This window comes from Dermacentor silvarum, chromosome 9, assembly GCF_013339745.2.
Source record: "Dermacentor silvarum isolate Dsil-2018 chromosome 9, BIME_Dsil_1.4, whole genome shotgun sequence".
NCBI classification, from domain to species: Eukaryota; Metazoa; Arthropoda; class Arachnida; order Ixodida; family Ixodidae; genus Dermacentor; species Dermacentor silvarum.
In genome coordinates, this window is record NC_051162.1 from 135,579,380 (window position 1) to 135,602,293 (window position 22,914).

The 22,914-nt window shown below is 46.0% G+C and overlaps 1 protein-coding gene across 3 annotated transcripts in view; it reads left to right on the top strand.

Moving 5' to 3' along the window:
- Positions 1–22,914, top strand: part of LOC119464418 (aldehyde dehydrogenase 1A1-like) — a 117,406-nt gene that overhangs the window by 62,559 nt on the left and 31,933 nt on the right. For 2 of the 3 annotated variants that reach the window (XM_049656533.1, XM_049656532.1), the window contains one exon: positions 20,892–20,957. In XM_049656533.1, coding sequence (XP_049512490.1) covers positions 20,919–20,957 — 39 coding nt within the window. In that variant the 5' untranslated portion in view covers positions 20,892–20,918. Of the gene's footprint in view, positions 1–20,514; positions 20,833–20,891; positions 20,958–22,914 lie in introns of those variants that run through there. The other variant, XM_049656534.1, reaches the window with a different exon arrangement.

Here is a 22,914-nt window from a genome sequence, read left to right on the forward strand (position 1 = left end):
ATCTCAAGCAAGCTAGCTGACTATCATCATCATCAGCCTATATTTCATGTCCACTGCAGGACGAAGGCCTCTCCCTGCGAACTCCAATTACCCCTGTCTTGCGCTAGCGTATTCCAACTTGCGCCTGCAAATTTCCTAACTTCATCATCCCATCTGGCTTTATGCCGACCTCGACTGCGCTTCTCTTCTCTTGGCATCCATTCTGTAACCCTAATGGTCCACCGGTTATCCATCCTACGCATTACATCGCCTGCCCAACTCCATTTCTTCCGCTTGATGTCAACTAGAATATCGGCTATCCCCGTTTGTTCTCTGATCCACACCGCTCTCTTCCTGTCTCTTAGCGTTAGGCCTAACATTTTTCGTTCCATCGCTCTTTGTGCGGTCCTTAACTTGTTCTCGAGCTTCTTTGTTAACCTCCAAGTTTCTGCCCCATATGTTCGCACCGGTAGAATGCAATGATTGTACACTTTTCTTTTCAACGACAGGGGTAAGCTCCCAGTAAGGATTTGGCAATGCCTGCCGTATGCACTCCAAGCCAATTTTATTCTTCTGTAAATTTCTTTCTCGTGATCAGGGTCCCATGTGAGTAATTGACCTAGATAAACGTACTCCTTTAAAGAATCTAGAGGCTGACTGGCGATCCTGAATTCTTGTTCTCTTGCCAGGCTATTGAACATTATCTTTGTCTTCTGCATATTCATCTTCAACCCAATTCTTACACCTTCTCGATTAATGTCCTCAATCATTTGCTGTAATTCGTCGCCATTGTTGCTGAATAGGACAATGTCATCTGCAAACTGAAGGTTGCTGAGATATTCGCCGTTGATCCTCACTCCTAAGGCTTCCCAGTCTAAGAGCTTGAATACTTCTTCTAAGCATGCCGTGAATAACATTGGAGAGATTGTGTCTCCTTGCCTGACCCATTTCTTGATAGGTAACTTTCTACTTTTCTTGTGGAGAACCAAGGTAGCTGTGGAATCCTTGTAGATGTTTGCTAAGATATTCACGTATTCCTCCTGTACTACTCGATTACGCAATGCATCTATGACTACTGGTATCTCTACTGAATCAAATGTCTTTTCATAGTCTATGAAAGCCATATAGAGAGGTTGATGGTACTCCGCAGATTTCTCGATTGCCTGGTTGATGACATGGATATGATCCATCGTAGAATATCCCATCCTGTAGCCAGCCTGTTCTCTTGGTTGGCTGAAGTCAAGTGTTGCCCTGATTCTATTGAAAATTATGTTGGTGAATATTTTACACAATACTGAAAGCAAGCTAATGGGTCTATAATTCTTCAATTATTTAACGTCTCCCTTCTTATGGATTAGTATAATGTTGGCGTTCTTCCAGCTCTCTGGTACACTTGAAGTTGTGAGGCATTGCGTATAAAGGGCCGCAAGCTTTTCAAGCATGATATCTCATCCCTCTTTGATTAAATCTACTGTTATTCCATTTTCTCCAGCAGCTTTTCCCCTGGTCAGGTCTTTCAAGGCCCTTCTAACTTCATCACTAGTTATAGAAGGAGCCTCTGTATCCGGTTCATCACTATTTCGAATGAAAGTAGCTTGGCTGTTTTGGGCACTGTACAGGTCAGTATAGAATTCTTCCGCTGCTTTTACTACATCATCGAAATTGCTGATGATATTACCATTCTTATCTTTCAGTGCATACATTTTGCCTTGTCCTATGCCAAGCTTTCTTCTTACTGATTTAATGCTGCGTCCATATTTTACCGCTTCCTCAATCTTTCGAATATCCCTTACTTTCTTCTTTTTGATCAGTTTTGACAGTTCAGCGAATTCTATCTTATCTCTTGAGTTGGACATTTTCATGTTTTGTCGTTTCTTTATTAGGTCCTTTGTTTCTTGGGAGAGCTTACCTACTGGTTGCCTTGGTGCCTTACCTCCCACTTCAATTGCTGCTTCTGAGATCAACCTAGTTACGGTTTCATTCATTACCTCTATGTTGTCTTTATCTTCCTTTTCTAAAGCTGCATATTTGTTTGCGACTATATATAATGCTGGTTATATATAGCTGACTATATATACGTGTATCCTCCCCGTTTTAATGACAACAGAGATCATCATTGCCACTCGAAGCCTGCTGCTGAAGAATACTCACCGCGGCCGTCCTCTCTAACAGCAAAGTGCGCGCCGATGGCGACGATGACTGCAGGTCCCGATGAACCAGGTTCCAGTGCGTGCGGGGTATCGAGCCGAGGTTGCGCAGAAAGCTGTCGCCGAAATTTGGCAGGGTCTCGGCGGCGGGCCCCTTACCGCCCTCCGCTTCACCCGTGAGCGCCGCTTCGTAGGTCAGCACCGACTCGTGGACCGACGAGGTCGCGGCGGTGCGTGAAGCTTCGCTCAGCCAAGAAGCGGTTCGCAGCGCGCTGACTACGGAACGCTTGAGTGCCTCGAAGACTTCCCCAGCCTTGATGACTCGCCCGGGGTCTAGCAGGAGAGAGACGTCCTGCGCCGTCAGAAGCGTCGGCGCGAGCTCGGTGACGAAGCGGTAGCACACCTGCGGGTGACGCTCCGCCAGCGTGGATTCGTCGCCGTAGATGAGTATGGCGAGCCTGGAGCTCGCGAAGCGGCCCATGCCCTGGACGACGCTGAGGCCCGCGAAGTCCAGCAGGTCGCCGTTCGGCACGATGTCCAGAAGGCGGCCGACTTGGGACATGTGGCGCCGGCTGCGTACGTCAACGGTGACGGAAGCGGAGTTGAACTCACCTGGCAGGTATTTCCACAAGTAGCGGATCCATCTTTTGGCGGACACGGACGGCGTCAGCTCTCGGGCGAAGCGCTCCAGGTTGCCGTAGCGAGTCCAGGACGGATCGTCGTGTTTGACCGCTGTTTCGTTGTTCCTTGCCAGGCCAACCAGGATCGAGTGCTGTAGGTTGTCGAGGAACCGGCAATGGCTCACATTGTTGTTGGCGCCTTTACGCTCGTTCAGGACTTCACTCAAGTCGCAAATGTGCTGGGCGTTGCCGGCGCGCCTCTCGCGTTCCTGGAGCAGCGATGACGGACCGAATCCCAGAAAGCTGTCCGTGAACATGAGCCGCGGAGGAGATGCTGGTGACCGCGTGACTTCGCCACTCGCCGGCGCCGGGACGAGGTACACGTAAAAGAAGACTGCGAAGTGCCAGTTGAGGGCCAGGTCGATCGCGACGTCCAAGGCGTCGGCGCCTTCGTCGACCGCGGGCCACGGCAGGCGGTGCTCGTGCAAGGACGCCTCGAACCTGGCCAGCTCGTCCGAATTCGGCTCGTTGACGCAGCTCTTGTAAAGCGCCGCCGCTTTTTCGTAGCCGCTCTGCGACTTGAGTGGTATAGTCGCCTTCGCGGCGTTCTTCATCACCGCCCTGGGGAAGTATAGCAATAGTTCTTAATACTTTATTTAAATATACTGAAAGCGAAAAAAAAAGGAAAACGAAGGGAAAACGATCTTCTGATCTGTTGATCACACTGTAACTGTCTAGCGCGGTCTGCTGGCACATGGATGTGGTCGGCAGTAGAAGGATGACAGTATTTGTCATAGATCACAGAAAAATACAATTAACAACGTCACAGCCCCTGGATAGCGCGCGAGATAGTTAATCTTAAGCGGAACGTAAAACGCCTATCACCCAAAAGCCGAGGAGATAATTTGATCTTGAGTACACTGCGATCATATTTGCGGTCAAAAATAAAATCTTACAGATATATCTTTCTTTAACGTCAAGATGCACAACTTTCTACCGACACAAGAAAGTTTCAGCTTCACCTAACACGAAAGAAGGAACCAGTTAATAAATTAGGGAATGCATGATAGGAGCGTCACTGCTCCAACCTGTGTAGCAACGGCGTAAAAGTTTTCCTCTGCTATTCTTTTTTTTTTTTTGCGCAGTACCGATAACAATACAGATTTCAGCCATGCCCCTAGGAATGAACCGCCCGATATAATAACCACAGAAGAAGGTATATTTTCCGCATTCTTCAATTCAGACACCAAGAAAACTTCGGTAGCAGACAGAATTTCGAATATATTATTGCTTAGACACATCGAGTGGCGTGTGAAATATTTGTAAATTTATTTTTATGAAATGTTTGCCAAAATGGGAAGTTTCTGCCGACTGGAAAACAGGTAAAATTATTCTGATACAGAAAACCATCAACAAGCTCACAATAACAAATTATCGACCTATGTCCTTGTGCACAACCAGGAATGTGTTGGAATAGTTTCTTTTCAATCAATTAGGCAGCTGTTTAAAAGACAATTTCTTTTGTCTTCAACAGTGAAATGTTATTTCACATCGCTAATAACCTGTATAAAGTTGACAATAGAGGCCAGCTGGTTTACATAGTTTTCTCAGACCTTGAAAAAAACCTTTGAAAGTATGTCTCATTCCAAAGTAATATTAAATCTAACGCATATCTTCAGAAATGAGCGTATCCTGTGGTTGCTTGACTCCTGCCTAATGCAACGCCATTAGTAGTATTAGAATAGGCGACTAGAAGTCAGCAGTGATTCCAGTGCTTTCAGGGGTCTGTCATTGAACCCGTACTTAAACACCTCCACAATGACAATTTTTTTGTAGATGAATGCGTCGTTTATTATACTATTCAGTCTCAAAAAGACCAATAACCCTCAACCAATTTTCTAACATCAGTTTCTAGCATGGTGCCACACCTGGAAGATGAGTTTATGTATCATTAAGTTACCTCAAATCTTTTTAACAAGAAAAAAGAAAGAGCTATCACATGCGCACATTATTAAAAATACTGGCTCTCCCGTAATCGAGAGCAGATGTAAGCATGAAATGGCTACCGGTAAAGCAGATTGGTTGGAGATGATACTAGCCACAATCTTCTAATGGGTTTAGTGCATGATCGTAAGCGCACACCCCACACCACCACACCACACAACCATCTGCGGCGCGCCGGAAGCTGCCGGCCTGGTCACGCAGCTTGGCGCCATCTCTCGAAGGAAGCGGCGCAACACTCACGCCGCGGAACCGGCGGACTGCTGGCGTTGAAAAGAGCACAGAGAACGCTGTCTCAGCGCCAAAGAATGACAATGAAGTGTATGGTGCCCTGTATCTGCCTCTTTTGAACGTCGCTATTGGAAATGACAAATAAAGCTTCAGCGTAATAGAAGTTACAGCTTGAGTGATATTGTGAACAAACATTAGGAAGAACTCGGAAGCAATATTTTTGCAACTTGTTTGGGCAGTAACTAGCGTATGTAATCTCGTCCTGTACAAAGGGTCGGGGGACAGATACCGCATTGTCTCAAGTTTTGACTGGTTGTCCGGATGATCTTGTTTTGTTCTTGCAACGATCCCCGGATGTTCTCGTTTGAGTGCCCGGATAACGGCGCTGGCTTTTGGCTCAAGGTCACTTGAAGGTTGCCGACAACGGTAACTAAAAGCATTTCATGCTTAACAACGTTGACATAGTCTGTAGGCGGGTCTGAAAATCTTGGGATCGAAATAGCTTATAATTTGAGGTACAGTGCGCCCATTTAATACATAGTTTAGTCGGCGTCAAATGACTCTGGTTGCCTTTACATCGTATGAAGCACTGCACAAGTAAAACAAAACAAGTTAGTTATGCATCACTGGTGAATCTTCTACTTGAATATGCCGATGTCGTTTTGGGCCCGCACAAAAAAGTGCAGTGAGATTTCGCTTCGTGAACGTGGGTTACGCGCAAACGTAGCGGCGCACACGGAGCTATCGGCTCTCGGTGCGCTTACACGCCTAGACTCTGTCCGCATCGCAGATCGCTTTCAAAATATGGCTCGCGAGGCCGCTCCATACACAGCAGCCGTCGCAGTAGCTTGTCATTTATGAGAGAATTGCGTTATTTCTTTCGTGCCGATCACAGTCTGTTTTCTCTTCAAGTCATGTACCATTATCTCACCTATTTACTAGCATTTTATTGCTTGTTGTTGGTGCAATTCGCGTCTTTAGTCATCTGCGCAATTGGTCTTCGCAGTTGCGGAAAGGTACCTTTTTTTATTTCGCTGTGTTTGAATTGCCTTTTAACATTTCGTTTGTGAAAGGTATCCTCGTTCTTTTTGAATGTACCATCCCTGCCATCCCTGCTTTGACTGCGACAAGCAGCTGCTTGTATTTCCAAATAAATAACTAAGCAAAATAAAAAAAATCACCGCATATCCATGAAGTGAATGATGATGAGTGGGCGAAGCACCGGGGGATCATTCGGGTAAACGTGAATCCCCCGTATATATATATATATATATATATATATATATATATATATATATATATATATATATATATTATATTGAAAATGTGTACAGTATATAAAGTGCTTATATAGCCCTTGTGCACCTCAGCGTCCCTAGCGGTCTCCATGCAAACCAGAGCTACGGATGCACAACGGACGACGAGGGACAAGGCTCGGCCCTAAGGTGCTTCGCCCCTAAAAATACCACAAAGCGACAAAGGAGAAGTTTGTCCATAGACCTGTGGAAGGCGAACAACGAGTCCTCGAGAACCCAGCGCCCTCCTGACGAAGGTCGCCAGCGGTCGCACAAGTAACGGTGAAAGTCTTCGCACGGGTCTCTCGACGAGTTGATGGAGGCTGACAGTGCACGGGCATACGCGCCGCACTGTTCGCTCCAGCAGGGTATGCCGTGGCGCGGCCGTCGAACGCGAGGGAACAGCAGCACGGCAAGCAGCACCAGAACGGCCACCACGAAGCTCCCGGAGAGCAGGGCGCTGGTCAGGCGACCGCACCACACGCCACTACGCTGCCTAGTCGAAGGCGTGGCGGGATGCGGAGACTGCATGCAAGTTATGCGCCACGAACGACAAGGGGCTGCGTTTTTGTCACTCGCGACCATATAAAACGAACAGATAGCGAACCCAAGCAACGCATGCGAGAAATTATTTGTTGTTGCAATTGAAGTGTAGAAATGATAAGGGAAATGTAAGTCTGCGAAAGAAATGCACCGACGTTTACGATACTCGCTAACGCAAAAATTTAGGGGCAGCTGTATACGTGTTTTCATTTAGCGCAGTGGCGCACCGACGGGGGGGGGGGGGGGGGGCAATTTGGGGGTTGCACCCCCCCCCTGAGGCCGACTTAAGACCCCCTTTTGTTTAACCCCTGTTCTTTCCTTACTCATTTGAGTACTGCAACTAAGATGTAAGACGCGCAATCGTCTGCACACTCGCAAAAAGTGCATTTTTTGACAATTTCCCGTGAAGAAATCGAAATTAGTGCGGTTTAGACGGTATTGGCAAACGATGGCATTGCCCCCCCTCCCCGTCCCCGCTGCTGACGTGAGCGTTATGTGCACGCACACATAATCACACCAGCGTTCATGCTGAACTGCTGTGTTCACACACACACACACACACACACACACACACACACACACACACACGCACACGCACACACGCACACGCACACGCACACGCACACGCACACGCACACACGCACACGCACACGCACACACGCACACCACACACACACACACACACACACACACACACACACACACACACACACACACACACACACACACACAGTTCGTAAACAGTTCGTAAACGCTAGTTTGTCACACTCACGGTGGATGACATCTCATCGACGCGGCAGAGCGGTCGCGGCGACCTTGTGTACGATGAAGAGCTAGCCATGATGGAGCGAAGAGCTCGGTTGCTAAACATGGCGACGCGTTCGCCTTCGCACCTGCCTTCACCTTGCTGCTAAGGCCTTCAGTAGAGTGTACTAGAACATGGCCTTCAGGAAGCGCTTGCTTGCTTCCTATGCCATGGCGCATACCCACCACGGGGGATTGGCCAAGAAGCCGGCGGTTAAACAGGTGGGTTGAAATTATGCAATGAAAGTAACTGATGTTAGAGCCGTATTTTATCTTATAGGGAATTAGTGTGCTTTTTGGGAGGAGATCAACGTAGAAGGTAATAAATTTCAGTCAATTTAATTGGAATTTTCGAAATTAATAAATAATCAATCAGTAAATTAACGTAAATTGGAATTTTGTAAAATAATAATAAACAATATATCAGTAAATTAACTTGGTATTCTCCTTGTGTCACCGAGGAACTCGCATACGGCCCTGCATACGTTCCTCTGGCTAAAACCCAGTGTATATGCGATGTTCAGTGTTTATAGCGATGCCTAATTTTCGGAACGGAACTTCGAAGTATTTATTTCTCTGGATTGCGAATCGGCGGCAGTTTAATAAATAATGATCAATGGTTTCAGGTTGATTGCAGAAATGACATAGAGGGGACATCGCCAGACCAGACCTGTGTAGATAAAAATTTTGGGGTGGAATACGGCATCGTAATTTTGTAATTGAGATTTCCAATTTACGTGTTGATTGATTGATTATCCTAAGGGTAAATCAAATGCTTTAAGTCGATCTGTGATTTGGATTGTATGTTTTGCAGAGTAATTTAAGAGACATAGTTTTCTAAACCTAGCCGCGGTGATATAAGCAGAAGTCGGCAGAACATGCATGACTGGTCCCTGTAGGGACGTACGTGCGAGTGCGTCGGACATTCAGGAAGCGCTGAAGAAGCGTCAGAATTGCAATATGGTTCGTTGTTGTTCTGATTGGTGATAAAGATGAGGAGTATAATGATGATGATGATTCCAGACAGTGGTAAACACCCATATTAGAGGATGGGCCAAGATGCGGGTGGTAGAATATTACCACAGCCGTCGTGGCGCAGTGGCTATAGAGTTATGCTGCTGGTCGCAGGTTCGATTCCTGGTTCCGGTAGCCTATTTCAATGCGCACGAAATGCACTCGTATTTGTGTGTGCACGTTATTGGGTGCACGTTAAAAACCAACAGGTGGTCAAAATTATTACGTAGTCTCTATTACCGAGTCTCTAATGCCCCAGTGTTGCTTCTGTATATATACGCTAAACCGCGTGAATCAATTATTACGATCAGCCTGTATTTATGTCCACTGCAGGACAATTAATTAATCAAGTCATTAGCAGCTGTTTCGTTATAAGCAAAACAGACGCAATACAAGGCTGACAAAGGAGAGCAAGGAAATTTTGGGCACCAGATGAGCCCTGTTTTCGCTTTTGAGCTATGGCACGTACACACTTGGGGGATTAGTCAATGAGCAGGAAGTTTTAAAATAATATTAAAAATATGAAAAAGAAAAGTTAACCTTATTATATAAAGCGGTTTCAAAATACAGCTTTGGAATATTTAGAAAAAAGATGCGGATAGCTGCCGGTGAGGTCTTCAAAAGCAAAAAATCTGCATCCTGCGCTTGTGTAGTTCAAATCCAGCGCTAATGCAGCTCCACTAACGTGAAACCTGCGGAAGTGCGAAGCAGTGATGCGCCGGTCTTTCTCTTGTGTTTTCCTCGTGTTTATCTTATTTTATCCTTTGTTTATATCGTGTTTATCAATCTATCATCCGTTTTGACACCTGTGCTAAGGCACAACTGATTGGAAACCACCACGCACATGGAGCCAAAGCTTTGCTGATGATAGTTAGAAGCGAATTTAACAAATTTCTGTATATAATGCGCCTAATGCTCGACTATTGCTGTATTTTAAATTATTCTGAATCATGGTAGTATATTTTGAAGTGGTTTTGATTCATTCTGCACTTGTTTTGACCATGTTTTTAGCACTTGTTTTTGAGCGTGACCACGACAGATCACACGCGACGGACGCCGACAGCCCGGGCCCCTAAAGTGCTTCGCACTTACAAAAAAAAAAAAAAAAAAAAAAAAAAAGAAAAAAAAAGAAAAGAAAAGAAAAAAAGCTTATGCAGATTTACTGCGTATCTTGGAATATATGTGAAGCGAAGATTGCGTGACGCTGTTAGTCAAATGCTATCAATTTGTCCACTTCATTGGTGCGTCCTTGGCGTAAAGGAGACTGGGTCACGAACCTAATGTGACATGCTCGGCGATCATCTCAAAGAGTTAGTTGGCGTTGGCACGGTAGAAGCGTGCGTACAATTGTATGTTTCGTATTAAGGCGAAAGGCCTTTTATGTCTCTTTTTGAGGTGTCCGTGAAAATGTGGAGCCAGAAATCGGCCAAAAGGTCGGTAAAAATATCTACAAGAAATCGATAACCAAATAAGATCATTATAAACACCATAAAGTTATATATCAATCGATAGGTAATTATACGATGAATATAAACAACGATAAATGATCATGATAGTCATTCAATTAATTATAATAATGAGGGTGACAAATCGGAAAAATGAGTCGGAAAACCCCCAAGGTGGTAAAGAACCCAGAATTAATGGTGGTAATAGGTGCAAGTATGCTTATGATAGTAACGATAGTGATAGTATAATACAATAATGACTCAATAATGACAATGACTGAGCAAAAATGGCACAGACTTCACGAAAAAAAGATTAACACTGAAAAACCACTGAAATGGGTTCGGACGTGGGTACTAGGTGAAGGAAACACTAAACAATGGTGGTAAAAGTCATAGTCATGACTATAACTCAGCAAAAATGACAGTGACTCAGCGAGAAAGATTAACACTCAAAAAGCAATGGAACGGATTCGGATGTGGTACCAAGGGAAGGAAAAGGCTAAAGGTTGATGGTCGAAGTCATAGTCACGAGTATGACTAAGGCGCCTTAATGTCTCTTAGGCGTAGCTAAAGCGGCTCCTTAGTGTTTTTTTTTTTTTGTAATAAACACTATGAAAGAAACAAAAATGATTGTGCCCTATTGGTTAGAGGATCGGGCTTCTTTGCTGGGTAGCGAAGTTTGATCCCGCCATCTGGCACGCAATTCTTTTTTTTTTAAGTGTGAGGTATTCGGCAGGACAGCAGCACCCAGCCACGCCCAGGAGAGGGTTGGCAAAGCAAGCTTCGCTCAAGAAAGGAAACACAATATCACGCAGTCTCCGCAGCCAGTATACTGATGCAAGGAGCTCTCATGTTCTCGATCGCATGACCTATACCAATTCCAGCCATGTGACTTGACGAATGTTTACAGAAGCTATGCCTAAGGATCATCTTCGATTAATGACTGTGCTTTACTCGGTTATAGTTAGGGGAGTGCGAACACTAATTTTTGAGACAGAATCGAATAGGAATCAAATAGTGCCGGAAGCAGATGGGTCGAACCAACTATTGAATACTTGTAGTTGAAGATTATTGAAAAGTCGTTTTCATCATTAATGGAAAATGATCGTCAAACACTAGCATTCACAATGTAATCATGCTCAGGCCATTATATTGCGCATTATCATGTGTTGTTTACTGAAAGAGACGCCCTTTGTGTCTAACTGTACATTTGTGTAAACAGTTTGGTCGTATAGCAGGACTCTTATGGGGGCGTGCCATTTATCGAAGTTTATAAGGAAAAGTATGGATCCCTGAACGACGTAAAATGCTCCACTAAGTAACTTCTCATTCATTATGTTTACAATGGCCGCGAGGATGAAACTTATCCAGATCTCGCGCACTAGCCGATTTGAAATGCTCGAAAACATCCCAAAATATACATATTCATGAATAGTGAATTTCTTTGACAACTGAATGAAACAAGCAATATTCCATCTGTTAGTCCTAAGTTTCGAAGATTCACACACCCTTTTCACTTTGTGCCTAGTCAAGCGGGCAAATTCTGTTTGGGTTAACGGGACCAAGTTCGGGTGGTGGCGGGGTCTCCGGAATAATTGGACCATCTGTGGTTCTTTAACGTGCACCCAGTTAAAGAGAATATCCAGACAGCGCGGAAAGCACAACACATCACCCTTAGCGCTGTCTTTCTCTGGGAACAAGGGTACAATCTAACCGTCAGTAACATGATTATGTTTACGTGGGCTGATTGCTACATGGCTTACTAAGAAATACCAACGCGAATACGAGATTTACAGTCATGAAATGACGCAACAAAAAGCTGTTGTTTCCTCCACGAGGAAAAGTAATTGTGACCGCGCGATTCTGGCCGGACATTTTGCAACAGCGATCACGTCGTCGTCGTTTCTATACTGGAGGGTGTTCTTCTGAAGGGACCGCTTCGTATGCATGATCTTAGCGCGAGCGAGTCTAGCCAAAAGTCGAGCTCACCCAGACCGATCTGACCGCGTAGAAATGGATCTTGCGAAGCGGACTGGGCCAGTCAACCCATCACTCGCAGGCGGGTTGGCAGAAATCGCCTCCACGCTCGCTCGGACAGACCCGATATGGCGTTTACGTCAAACCCAGCAAACGCGGTGGTCTATTTTTGGGCCCGCAAAACGATTCGACCCGACTTGATTGGATTGATGCAAACGTAGCTTACATACGCCTTAAAAATAATTACCGGAAACTGTTCCGTCGTGTGATGCCTAATCACGGTTTGAAAAAAGACGGGGTCATCTGTTACTTTTGCACATGGCAGTATATTGCCTTTTTTATGGCTTCCGTCTCTACTTTTTGTTTTGGTTACTTGAACAAACCATTCAGTATTTTTTTTCGACCATCTAAATATATGTTCGCTTGCGCTAAACCACGCTGAAAAGCCGACCGAGCGCTAACAATGCGTTACCCGCAATGCCGATTTCGTGTGTCATTTCGAATGCCTTCTTGGCTAATTGTACACAACTGCACACAGAGGCTTTAAAATTGAATTCTGGGATTTTACGTGCCAAAACCACGATTTGATTATCAGGCACGACACACAGAGGTAACGCAATAGTTTCACAATAAACAAGTCTCTCCGCCGTCTCGCGTTCCTCGGAAGCGTACACACGCGGAAGAATGTTCTTTTGGTCTTCTTTCCTTCCTTTGTTTTCGCATTATGTGTGTGTTTCTTGTTTAATTGTATGCACGCAGTCATTTACTGCACCCACTCAAAAAGTGGTCATTACTGCAGCCACTGAATTTAAAGAACAGGACATTTTCTCCGTAAGGACAAGTTGTGTATCGAATTCAATTACAACCAGACCTGTGGATGTGGAGCTACGTTGACGTTCCAGAAATCGCCCAATAAATATTGTGAACGCTGAGCACACTGTTCGCGTCTGATCACTGAGATCAGACGCGCACATGTGATCGCTGGGTCTGTACTTCCACACGTGTTCCGCTTATGCTACATTTTCAGTATGCACATGAACGCACCCATACATTCCAGTAAGCACAAATGCTAATGCTGATGCGCTTTATCAAGCACGTGCTTAATTGATTATCGCCAATAGCATCAGCTTCCACACTCCAGATCGAAAATATTTTATTGCGATAGCAATTATATGGACACTTCTACCGGATTTCTGCCGTCGCCGTCGTCGTCGCCGTCGCCGTGAGGTTCCCTATAGATAAAATCGCCGCGCGCCGTATGCCCGAGCGGAAGCGTGCGGGGACGCGCGCTATCACGGAGAGCGAACGCACTCAATCACCCACGCGCAAGCAAGGAAGCGGGAAGCCAGCGACGGAGGGAGCGCGGGGGGGGGGGGGGGGGGGCGCACTTCTACTCTGCCAGCAAGCGCGCTCGTCGCTCGCTCACACCGTCTCTTATCTCCACACGGCTCTGACCTTTATACGCCGTGCATTCGCGGCTCAGTTTCCGTTGAAGCGATAGACCGCACGTACGTTCGCCCGCTGCGGCGTATATACGCTCGCTGCCAGCGTTTTGACAGTCGTTGTCTGCAGTCGTTCAGTGTGATATATTCCTGTTTGTTTGTGCGCGCTCACACCACGCTTGTTCATTCAGTTAGTAATAGTCGGGCCACATTTTCCAACGCACGCTACACATGCAATGCTGCCCGGGTCGGCAGTGCAGCGCTACAGGTGTGTCCCTTCGCACGCGCTGCCCACGGGAAGCGCTTCTCATCAACACCACCGTTTCACACGCGCCTTCTCGTGGTCATCGAGTCTCTCTTCATGTCGGTCTACTTACGCCGCAGCACACCTGCTTACTTAATCAGCTCATGTTTACTACAATTCATATTGCTACCAAAGCCGCTCACCTTACTTCGTATGACATTGCTGTGTTGCTATCGCATTCATTGCTTCGCCCTTCGGGCGAAACTGTGACATTTTTTCCATGCGCTAACCTGTGTTTCCTTACACAACAGTCGCAGTTAAAAAAAAAGTATGTCTGTGACAGTCTACGCGCTCTGGCAATATTGGAAAAGTGAAGGACACTCGAATATTGCTACATCAGACGAAGTGGGAGTGGTAACGAAATTTAGTGCCGCCAGCAGAGAAAAGAGCTTTGATCGATGAAAACTTGACTAGGCGTAAAGTAATGACAACCTCCATTGCAGGCCCCCAACTGACTGAGTTTATCTCTGAAGTAACAGCGATGTTTGCATAGCAGCAGAACCCCTTTTGTCAACAACCGTAACGAATTCACCGTGCTCGCGGTGCGCACCCGACTCGAGATAACAGGCGCTTACTTCCCAAAGGAGCGCAACCAAAGAGCCTCGCGCTGCTTTGTGTCTCACCCACACGTGTTTACTTAGCGGGCCTGTTATTGGCGCACACGCTTGTGGTACAGTAGTCGCGAGTGCTGCTGAAGGGGCACGTGTGCACTCATCTTAGAAACGCTGAGACAACTTCAGTGGGTCTAGTGTATCAGCGATGATCTGTCTCTCGTATTGAGCTAAACGCGAACGCTACACGAGATGACTAGACAGGTATTAAATGCATGCGAAGCATCTCTTGGCGAACATTTGCCACTTGTAGTTTGTCTGTCTGTCTGTCTTGGTAGGCTCCCCGCACACTGCTTCGCATAACATCGATTCCCACAGGGCGTGGGAACTGGCGGCTTTTTTTTTTTAACATGCTCATGCATGATAGTTCTAGAACATATTAATCTCAACTATTTTCTAGGTCTCATTTCCTTGAATCTTGATTACGGTTAAGCAAATTCTGATGTGTTTTCGAAGTCGTAGCTTTTTGTGTGAGCTGTGCATCGGATTTTGCACCTTTGTGCGCCCAACGCCTCTGCTACTACCTCAGCCATAATTCTAGCATTGTGATTCGAGTGTAATTTTGGCGATCTTATGTAATTATTTCATGGCAAGAAAAGGGTTGCTGTGCAATTGCTGATCTGATTTGTTCAATACAGCAACGTGTAAGGCTGATGGTGCTAACGTACACTTTTTTTTTTAATCTGTTGTTGGAAGAAAACATTGTCGTCATTGGGAACTGCTTGTCCGCATTAAAGCAAAAGCTTGCGTCTGGTTTCTCAGGTAATTAGGCGGCAGCAACATAATTTTATGCCAGGATCTTTTAGGATTGATACCTTCAGCAGTGCACATAAGTTTTACGCGAAGGCGCCACCAAAGCAAAACCAGCGGGTACCGTGTTTGTCGTTCTCATTGCTCATTAGTCAATTCAGCCAACTTTCTCTACTCCATTGTCGGAAGAGCAACGCCTGTGACCAGACAGGAGCAGAAGCCAAAGGAAATGAAATAGTAGCAAGCACAACCGATGCTTTCACCTCGTACTGTCCCAGCCTCGAATGTTTGGCCAGAGAACAGAGCACGTAGTCACCGGCATGGGTTGCCTCTAGGAGAACCATTCGCTTGACAAACGGGTCGAGCGTATCGAGTTCTGGCTCCTGTTCCAGATCGCGATCGATGTCTCTTCCCGGCCGGCTTCCGGTGGATCTGCTCGGCACATTTTAGCTCTACGTTCACACACTCACCGAGCGATTCGCGAAAACTTTAGATAACAATTTCACGGTTTTGAATTCGAACATATAACAGCACGCTCATATCCGTCGAACCATTTTACTGTGGAATGTGTGCCTTTCACGACTTTTTTATTTTTATATACAGGGTGTTCCAGCTATCACGCAGCACGATTAAAAAAAAGAGGAACGGCGTTACGCGAAGTAAACCTAGTGCGTATTGTTTCCAGTACAGTGGAGCAGCCGCCAGTATGTTTTTGGTTACTGAGATTTAATAATTAATTGTAATTAATTATCTAACTCGAGAAGTACTGTCCCTAATCATCAAAGTGTCAATGAGAAAGTTGTAGAGCAACATGAAAAACTCCCGATACAGCTTTCTGTTGCTCAATACGTGCTACATAAATGTGTTTTTACCAGTGTGAAAGAAGCTCGCGAATACACCCATAATTGCCACACGACTGGCCGCTCGAGGCACTTTGCGTGTATTCGCGGGCTTCTTTCATGCTCGGAAAAACACTTTTATGTAGCACGCATTGAGAAACGGAAAGCTGTATCGGGAGTTTTTCATGTTGCTCTACAACTTTAAGCTAAGAACAGTCACGAACTAAGCTTGTTCGTGGCTGTTCTTGCTCTTCGCCTTGCTTTTGCTGCGATGCATTCAGAAGCTTTTTCTGCTCCCAGAGTTTTTTCGCGAGTAGAAAAGAATAAAATTTTGAACATTTTAATACAACGAGATAATTTTAGATTGCCCGTAGAGGCCAATATGATTAGTCTTTCTTGCTTGGACAACGCGTATGCAGCATTGACAAATACAAAAATAAAACAGGGCACACTTTTATGTGCGCCTTTTACAAAGGAACTCATCTACAAGCACAACGCTAGCCCAAGAAAGCGAAAAAAACAAAACAAAATCAACGATGAAGACACCTGCAGCCATGCTGCCACTTGTCTACGGAACGGTCTCTCTCGTCATAACGGAGAAGTGAGGAGCCGCTATGGCATCCACTCGCATTCCATTCCGATCCATTTGTTGCGTGTGCATCCGACTGTGCGACAAAAAGAAAAAAGAAGAATAGGAAAAATAACAGAGGAGAAGAACAAGAGAACAACGTAAAATTTTCTGTGCCTTTTCGTCAACGCTTTTAGCTCACCGCGTCTGTTTGACGTTGGAAGGGAACGAGCACTCAGCGAACGTCGTCACACCCACTCTCGCCTCGATGACACTTCGAGGCACAACGGTCTTTGGAAAATTTGGTGCGTGCCGTCTTCTCGCGTGGACATTTCTCTTTCTCTCTTTTTTCTTCTTTTTCTTCTCTTTGTTGCCATGGAGGAAGCAGCCGCCTTCGGGAAGAAGTTGTCATTCTGGGCGTCTGGTGAAAAGCGTCTTACCCGTTTGTCTCTAACTACCAATTATTAAACTTAAACGGCAAATAAATTGTTGTAGGTGCCACGGCTTCAATTGCATACAGCAGTTGCAGACCCGTAAGCGCGGACTTGCATCACGTGGTTTCGACAGCTCTCAACCGACATCTGTGTGTCGTCATGTGGCTGCCGTTGCAATACAGTAGTATACATCTCAGCGTCGAACTCTTGTCATCGCTACCCGCTGGAGTCATGTTCCTTCAACGCAGCCACCTCAATGTACACGTGAAAAGCTCTGTGAAATTTTTGTTAGAAAAGCGGGAATCAGTGCGTCCTATATTGTTTGATTCAAGTGTCACGGGTATGCGTTTTGATGAAGGAAGATACCAAAAGCAGATTTTCGGGCTCTGTAAACTGCTGTTGTGCTTCCTTTCGCTTTCAAGAACTTTACCACTTCTCGATTGAAGAAGAGAGACTGCACGCGTTTGACAAAATAGGCAGCAGAAAGCCTGTAGCATTTTGAAGAAGGCAGAACTTCACGGGAAAATGGAGGCTTGAATTGACTGACAGTGGTGCACTGAGGAAGAGAAGCCTCCTTGTCGAAACGTTGAATCCAGCGACACTACTTGTTTACTCACTGTTGATAAGTATGGTACTTCCCCGTAGAAAAGGCTGGATTGTGGATCAAAGCACGAGGTCACGAATCCCGGCCACGGCGGCCGCATTTCGATAGGGGCGAAATGCGAAAACACGCGTGTACTTAGATTTAGGTGCAAGTTAAAAAACCACAGGTGGTCCGAATTTTCCGGAGTCCTACACTACGGCGTGCCTCATAATCAGACCGTGGTTTTGGCACGTAAAACCCCATAATTTCTCAATTGTGGATCAACAAGTTTCTCAAGTAGGTGAATGCTCGAAGACGATGAGGAATGCAAAAAAGAATTAGGGTCAGCTTCACACTAAGTGATGCGAAGACTGGGCAAACAGCGAACCTGGTGGCCCTTCCCTAGCTTTAACTTTGCTTTCCTTTGCTTAACTTGGTTTGGCTTGGCTGGTTCTTAGCTTTAACTTTGCTTAACTTGGTTTGGCTTGGCTGGTTGTTAGCTTTGTCTTTGCTTTCATTTGCTTAGCTTGGTTTGGCTTGGGTGGTTCTTAGCCCAACTTAGCCGACCCTGAGTATCGGGACGATACTCGGGGTGGGCGCGCAGTCTTCTATAGGCCACTTTATAGTACGACGTAGCGTTGACGCGCGAGCACGCTCTCCTTCCCGGCTAACGACGACTTCGCTTAAACCAACCCCCACAGCGCGTGGATATGCACGAAAGGACAGAGGAGTATCTGGCCTCGACGGAATGAACGTGCGAATATGAAAGCGCAATGGCGCAGCCACTTTCGTGCCATCGACGTCATGCTGTCGTCATTCCATTGACCATCGTCGTCACAACGTGGCCGTCATGCCGCCACCATGGTCATTACCAAGCCCACTTTCCCACGTCCGCATTATGTGTTTCGGAAGTATTGCTAATGTGTCCACTTGATTTCCGTGGTCCGCATAAGGCTATCGGCCTACGTCCGCTCGCCTTTGTCACGTTTGCAACAAAACGCTCTGCGCGTCTCTGGAGAACTGCTAACTTTCCGCCTGCAGACAGCGCATGGGCGTTGACATCGGGACAACAACGGATCGGCGTGAACGCGCCGCGAGCGTCCATATGATTGCTATATATATATATATATATATATATATATATATATATATATATATATATATATAAGCATATCATAAGAAGCCAACAAACAATAACGCCAAGGAAAACATAGGGGAAAATTACTTGTGCTTAATAATTGAATTAAAGAAATTATAAATTAATGGAAATCAAAATGGATGAAAAAACAACTGTCCGCAGGTGGGGAACGAACCCACGTCTTCGTATTACGCGTGCGATGCTCTCACCATTGAGCTACCGCGGAGCCGTTTTCCCATCCACTTTCTGAAGTATTTATGTTTTTTACAACTAGAACTAACCCTGGGAGTGTTAGCCAGCGCCACAACTCACAAACCATAGGGAGCATGTGGAACATCCTTACTGCCGCAGGCATCACGAGCACGTGATATTTTTTGGGGTCATTTTCATTAATTTATCATTTCTTTAATTGAAATAATAAGTACAAGTAATTTCCCCTATGTTGTCCTTGTTGTTATTGTTGGTTGGCTTCTTATGATATGCTTATTAAAATCGGGCCCCTCGGTTCTCTTTCTTCTCGTTCACTATATATATATATATATATATATATATATATATATATATAAACATGGGTGTAATACCATACACCAACACACAACCTAAAAAAAAGAAAACAAAACAAAAAGGAAATGGCCGTAAAGCACGTCTGTTGCTTGTGTTCTTCGTCCCTCATAAAATTGTTAAGAATCTTCAACTCAACAACTCCGATGGACACAACAACCCGTTATTGCAAATTTAAGCATCGCCATTAGTATGTCCCATGTGTAATTGGTGTTGTCTACATTCAATTACCATGCGGCATGTCATGTATTGGTCGGTGCCTGAAATTTTGCGTGCACGAGCATGCGAACAATGTCAACCGAGCACATGAAGATCACTTAGAGGGCCACTGTCGCACGTGCGAATGCAAATTTCAATTCAACAAGTGCACTGTAATTTACGAATCTAGTGCCACCGAGTGCGGGAAATATAGATGCAGCAAGAATTCAGTGGGCGCCCAATCGATATGTTAGTGTGGCACCAACCCACCTTCGTCGAAAGGAACTGACGTTCCTGAATGTTAACCGTGCACGTGCCGTGTCGTAGTGAGGATGAGCATGCAGTATTGGTCCCCCCTTCCACCAATTTCTTTGCAATTTTTTTTTCTTTTTCTTTGCGCCGTTTCAAATTGCAGTTCAGTTGGGGATTAGCGCTTGTTAGGGTCTGTCCAGTCATCCTTGTTTATCTAAGCTTCGCGCTTGAAGTTTAGTAGTTACTTTTCTCTATGAATTTTAATTTTAGCCCTTCACAACTAGCATGTGAATCTTCAAGGCATTTTGTTTTGTAATCTGTGCAATCGCTTCATTGCTTTCAGTCTCTACTTGGTATGCGTAATATATACATTCCGGGCTTTTACGTGCCAAAGCCACGATCTGATTATTAGGCACGCTGTACTGGGGGACTCCGAAATAATTGTGACCATCGGGAGTTATTTACCGTGCACGTAAATCCAAGTATACGAGCGTACTTGCATTTTACCTCCATCAAATTGCGACCGCCGCGGCCGGGATCGAAGCCGCGGCCTCGAGCTCAGCAGCGCAACGCCATAGCTACTATAGGCTACGGCGACGGGTATTCGTATGCCTAATGTGAAGGCAAACTATAAGTGGAAAGGCGATGCTCCGGAGGCCGTCGTTATTATACAGCCAGGCGGGACCGGTTTTCCTTGTTGGCGGCAGTCACGCAAACGCCGGCAGCCCCTAGCGCGGGTGCCCCCCCCCCCAAGATTGCAAAGGAACTGTCGCTTCCTTTATTACCTCAGTGCCGGTTGCGTAAACGCTGCCCACGTGCCGACGAACGAGAAAGCAAAAAGACAAAAAAGAATGAGGACACCTGTGTGATACAGAGTGAACAAACCTTCCTTCGCAAGAGGGAGGCGACCAGCTTCGTCGTCTATCTCGGCCGTGCGGCGAATGCACAGCGTGTCACTGTGCGGCGCACTGGGCTCGTGTCGCCGAAAGTTTCTTTTCACTGGCCCCGCTGCTGAAGTGCAGCGCCGCAGAGCAAGTTAATCACGTCGGTCACCAAGTTGTCAACGACAGCCATTGCAGCAGGCGCCTCTGCCCTTGTGCGCTCCCCTTGATAGAGTTAAACTTCTTTTACCTTTCTCTTCGCGTCTTCTTCCAGGGTCAGCTGGAGAGACGCGAAAGCATCATGGGACCGGCAAGAAAACCTGAGGTCAAGTTTACACAGGTGAGAACGATTCATTTGCATATAAGCGTCTATAAGTCTCTTGATTCGTGGTCCATTTCGAAGACTTGTCCTTGGAGTAAGTTGGTACTTCAGTGACCTTGGCGTAAGCTGTACTTCGTGGCCGTCTTTCCATATCTGCCTTCGGTGCGATGACCTGCGGAGGTTAGCTTTCTTCGCGATTTTATTGCCTGTCACTGTACAAAACAACGCCCACGAAACTAGCGAAGATTTCATGCAGCTTCCTTGTTTAGCTATACTGTGACCATAGCATTTCAGCGATGCGGACAAAGAACGAGAAGAACGGAGCGCTAACTTTCAGCTGAAAGTTGATGCATTTACAACGCTTCGAAAGAAACTCGAAATGCATCAGTTAAAGTCCAACTAGCCCAGCTATCTGCTATCAGTTCAACGCAAAGTTAGCGCTCCTAATGACTTATATTTGTTCCAATGATAATATTTACGTGCCATTAGTTTCGTAACGGAGTATTTTATAGAAAATATGGCCGGAAGCCTCCATGCCTATTAGGGTGCAAATAGGTATTGATTGGAAATGCCTCGCAGTCATACTTTACCGTTATGCGCCTACACAATGGTTAGGAAAGCATGCATAGAAAGAATTGATTTAATAAAGGAATTGTGCTTTTGACCTATATTTGTTGCAATGAATATATTTAGCTATAATTTTGTTTATCACCCTATTGCAAAACCCAGCACACATTGTCCCGTGCCATGCGGATTATGGGCCCAGTGTCACGCTGGAAGCTGGGGCGCTGGACTGGCGCGCAATACTGGGAGGTGCTGGGTACGTTTCGTCCAGTGTGACGCAGCTCATTTACAGCGACCTCACTGGTGTTCCAGTGCCTCCCAGCGAGTGCCAGTGTTCCCAGTGCTATAGAATGTCAACAGACAAGCTGGTTGCTCACTGGGAGCCGCTGAAAGACGCTGGTTTTTGCAACAGGGCACTGCCTAATTTTGTAGAAAATATGGCTGGCAGCCGAGGCATACGCCTAGTCAAGATGGTAGTGCTTGTAAGTGCGTCACCTTCTAACACAGTCGGCGTCTGTGGGTAACGGCGTTCCTGGCGGTTCTTTAAAGGTGATCCCCCAAAACCGCCACAGCTCGGTGTTCGCGCCATTTACGCACTGCTTACCTTCAAACATGTGTATTAGCGCGTGCGCGCGCGATGCCGCCGGAGCTTAACGACGCATTTTCGACTCGTAAGCACCCACCTTTGCTTCAGATATACCCATGACGCCTGGCTGCCTCTGGGATGCTGTTTACGCGGCACAGCACCACAGGCCTCGCGTGCTTGCTATCGCTGTCATTGCTTCACACTTCGAGTGAACCTGTAATTAATTAAAGACTGTGTGCATTTATGGACTTGTATTCGTGAATGTGCAACAAAGCTGCCACTGCTTATTAGAATACAGGTTTCACTGTCGACATTATGACTCCGCAAAAGGGATCAAGTGATTTTACAGCGAACCTGTATTTGGCTAGTTTCCAGCGGAAAGATGTCCGTAGACCAAAAACGTGGACCGATCCCGAAGATGGTGCAATGCCGGGCCGACGCGTGGCGGAGGCTTCAAGCACTCTGCCAACTTGCAAAAGTGGGCTTAACATTTTGGGTCCAAACACAACCCGCCTGCTCCCTTCCCCACAACCTTTCTCGGGTGGAGGAAACTTCGGGCCGGGGTGGCCCTTACACCAGCCGCCACTTGTGCTTGGGGTCAATCATACGAAGACATTGCCCGGTGTCCGAAGTGCATGCTCCTGTATCTGCAGTGGATACCCACCATCTAATTTGGACGTGTCCTCGGAAAAGACAATTCGCGAAAGTGTTCTTAAGGCTGTGAAATTGAACAATAATCAAGTAGAAGACTATGAAAGATGGATTATGAACAACGAATTTTATAAGTCACTGTTGCAGTATCTGCATGAAACGGGCCTGCATGCT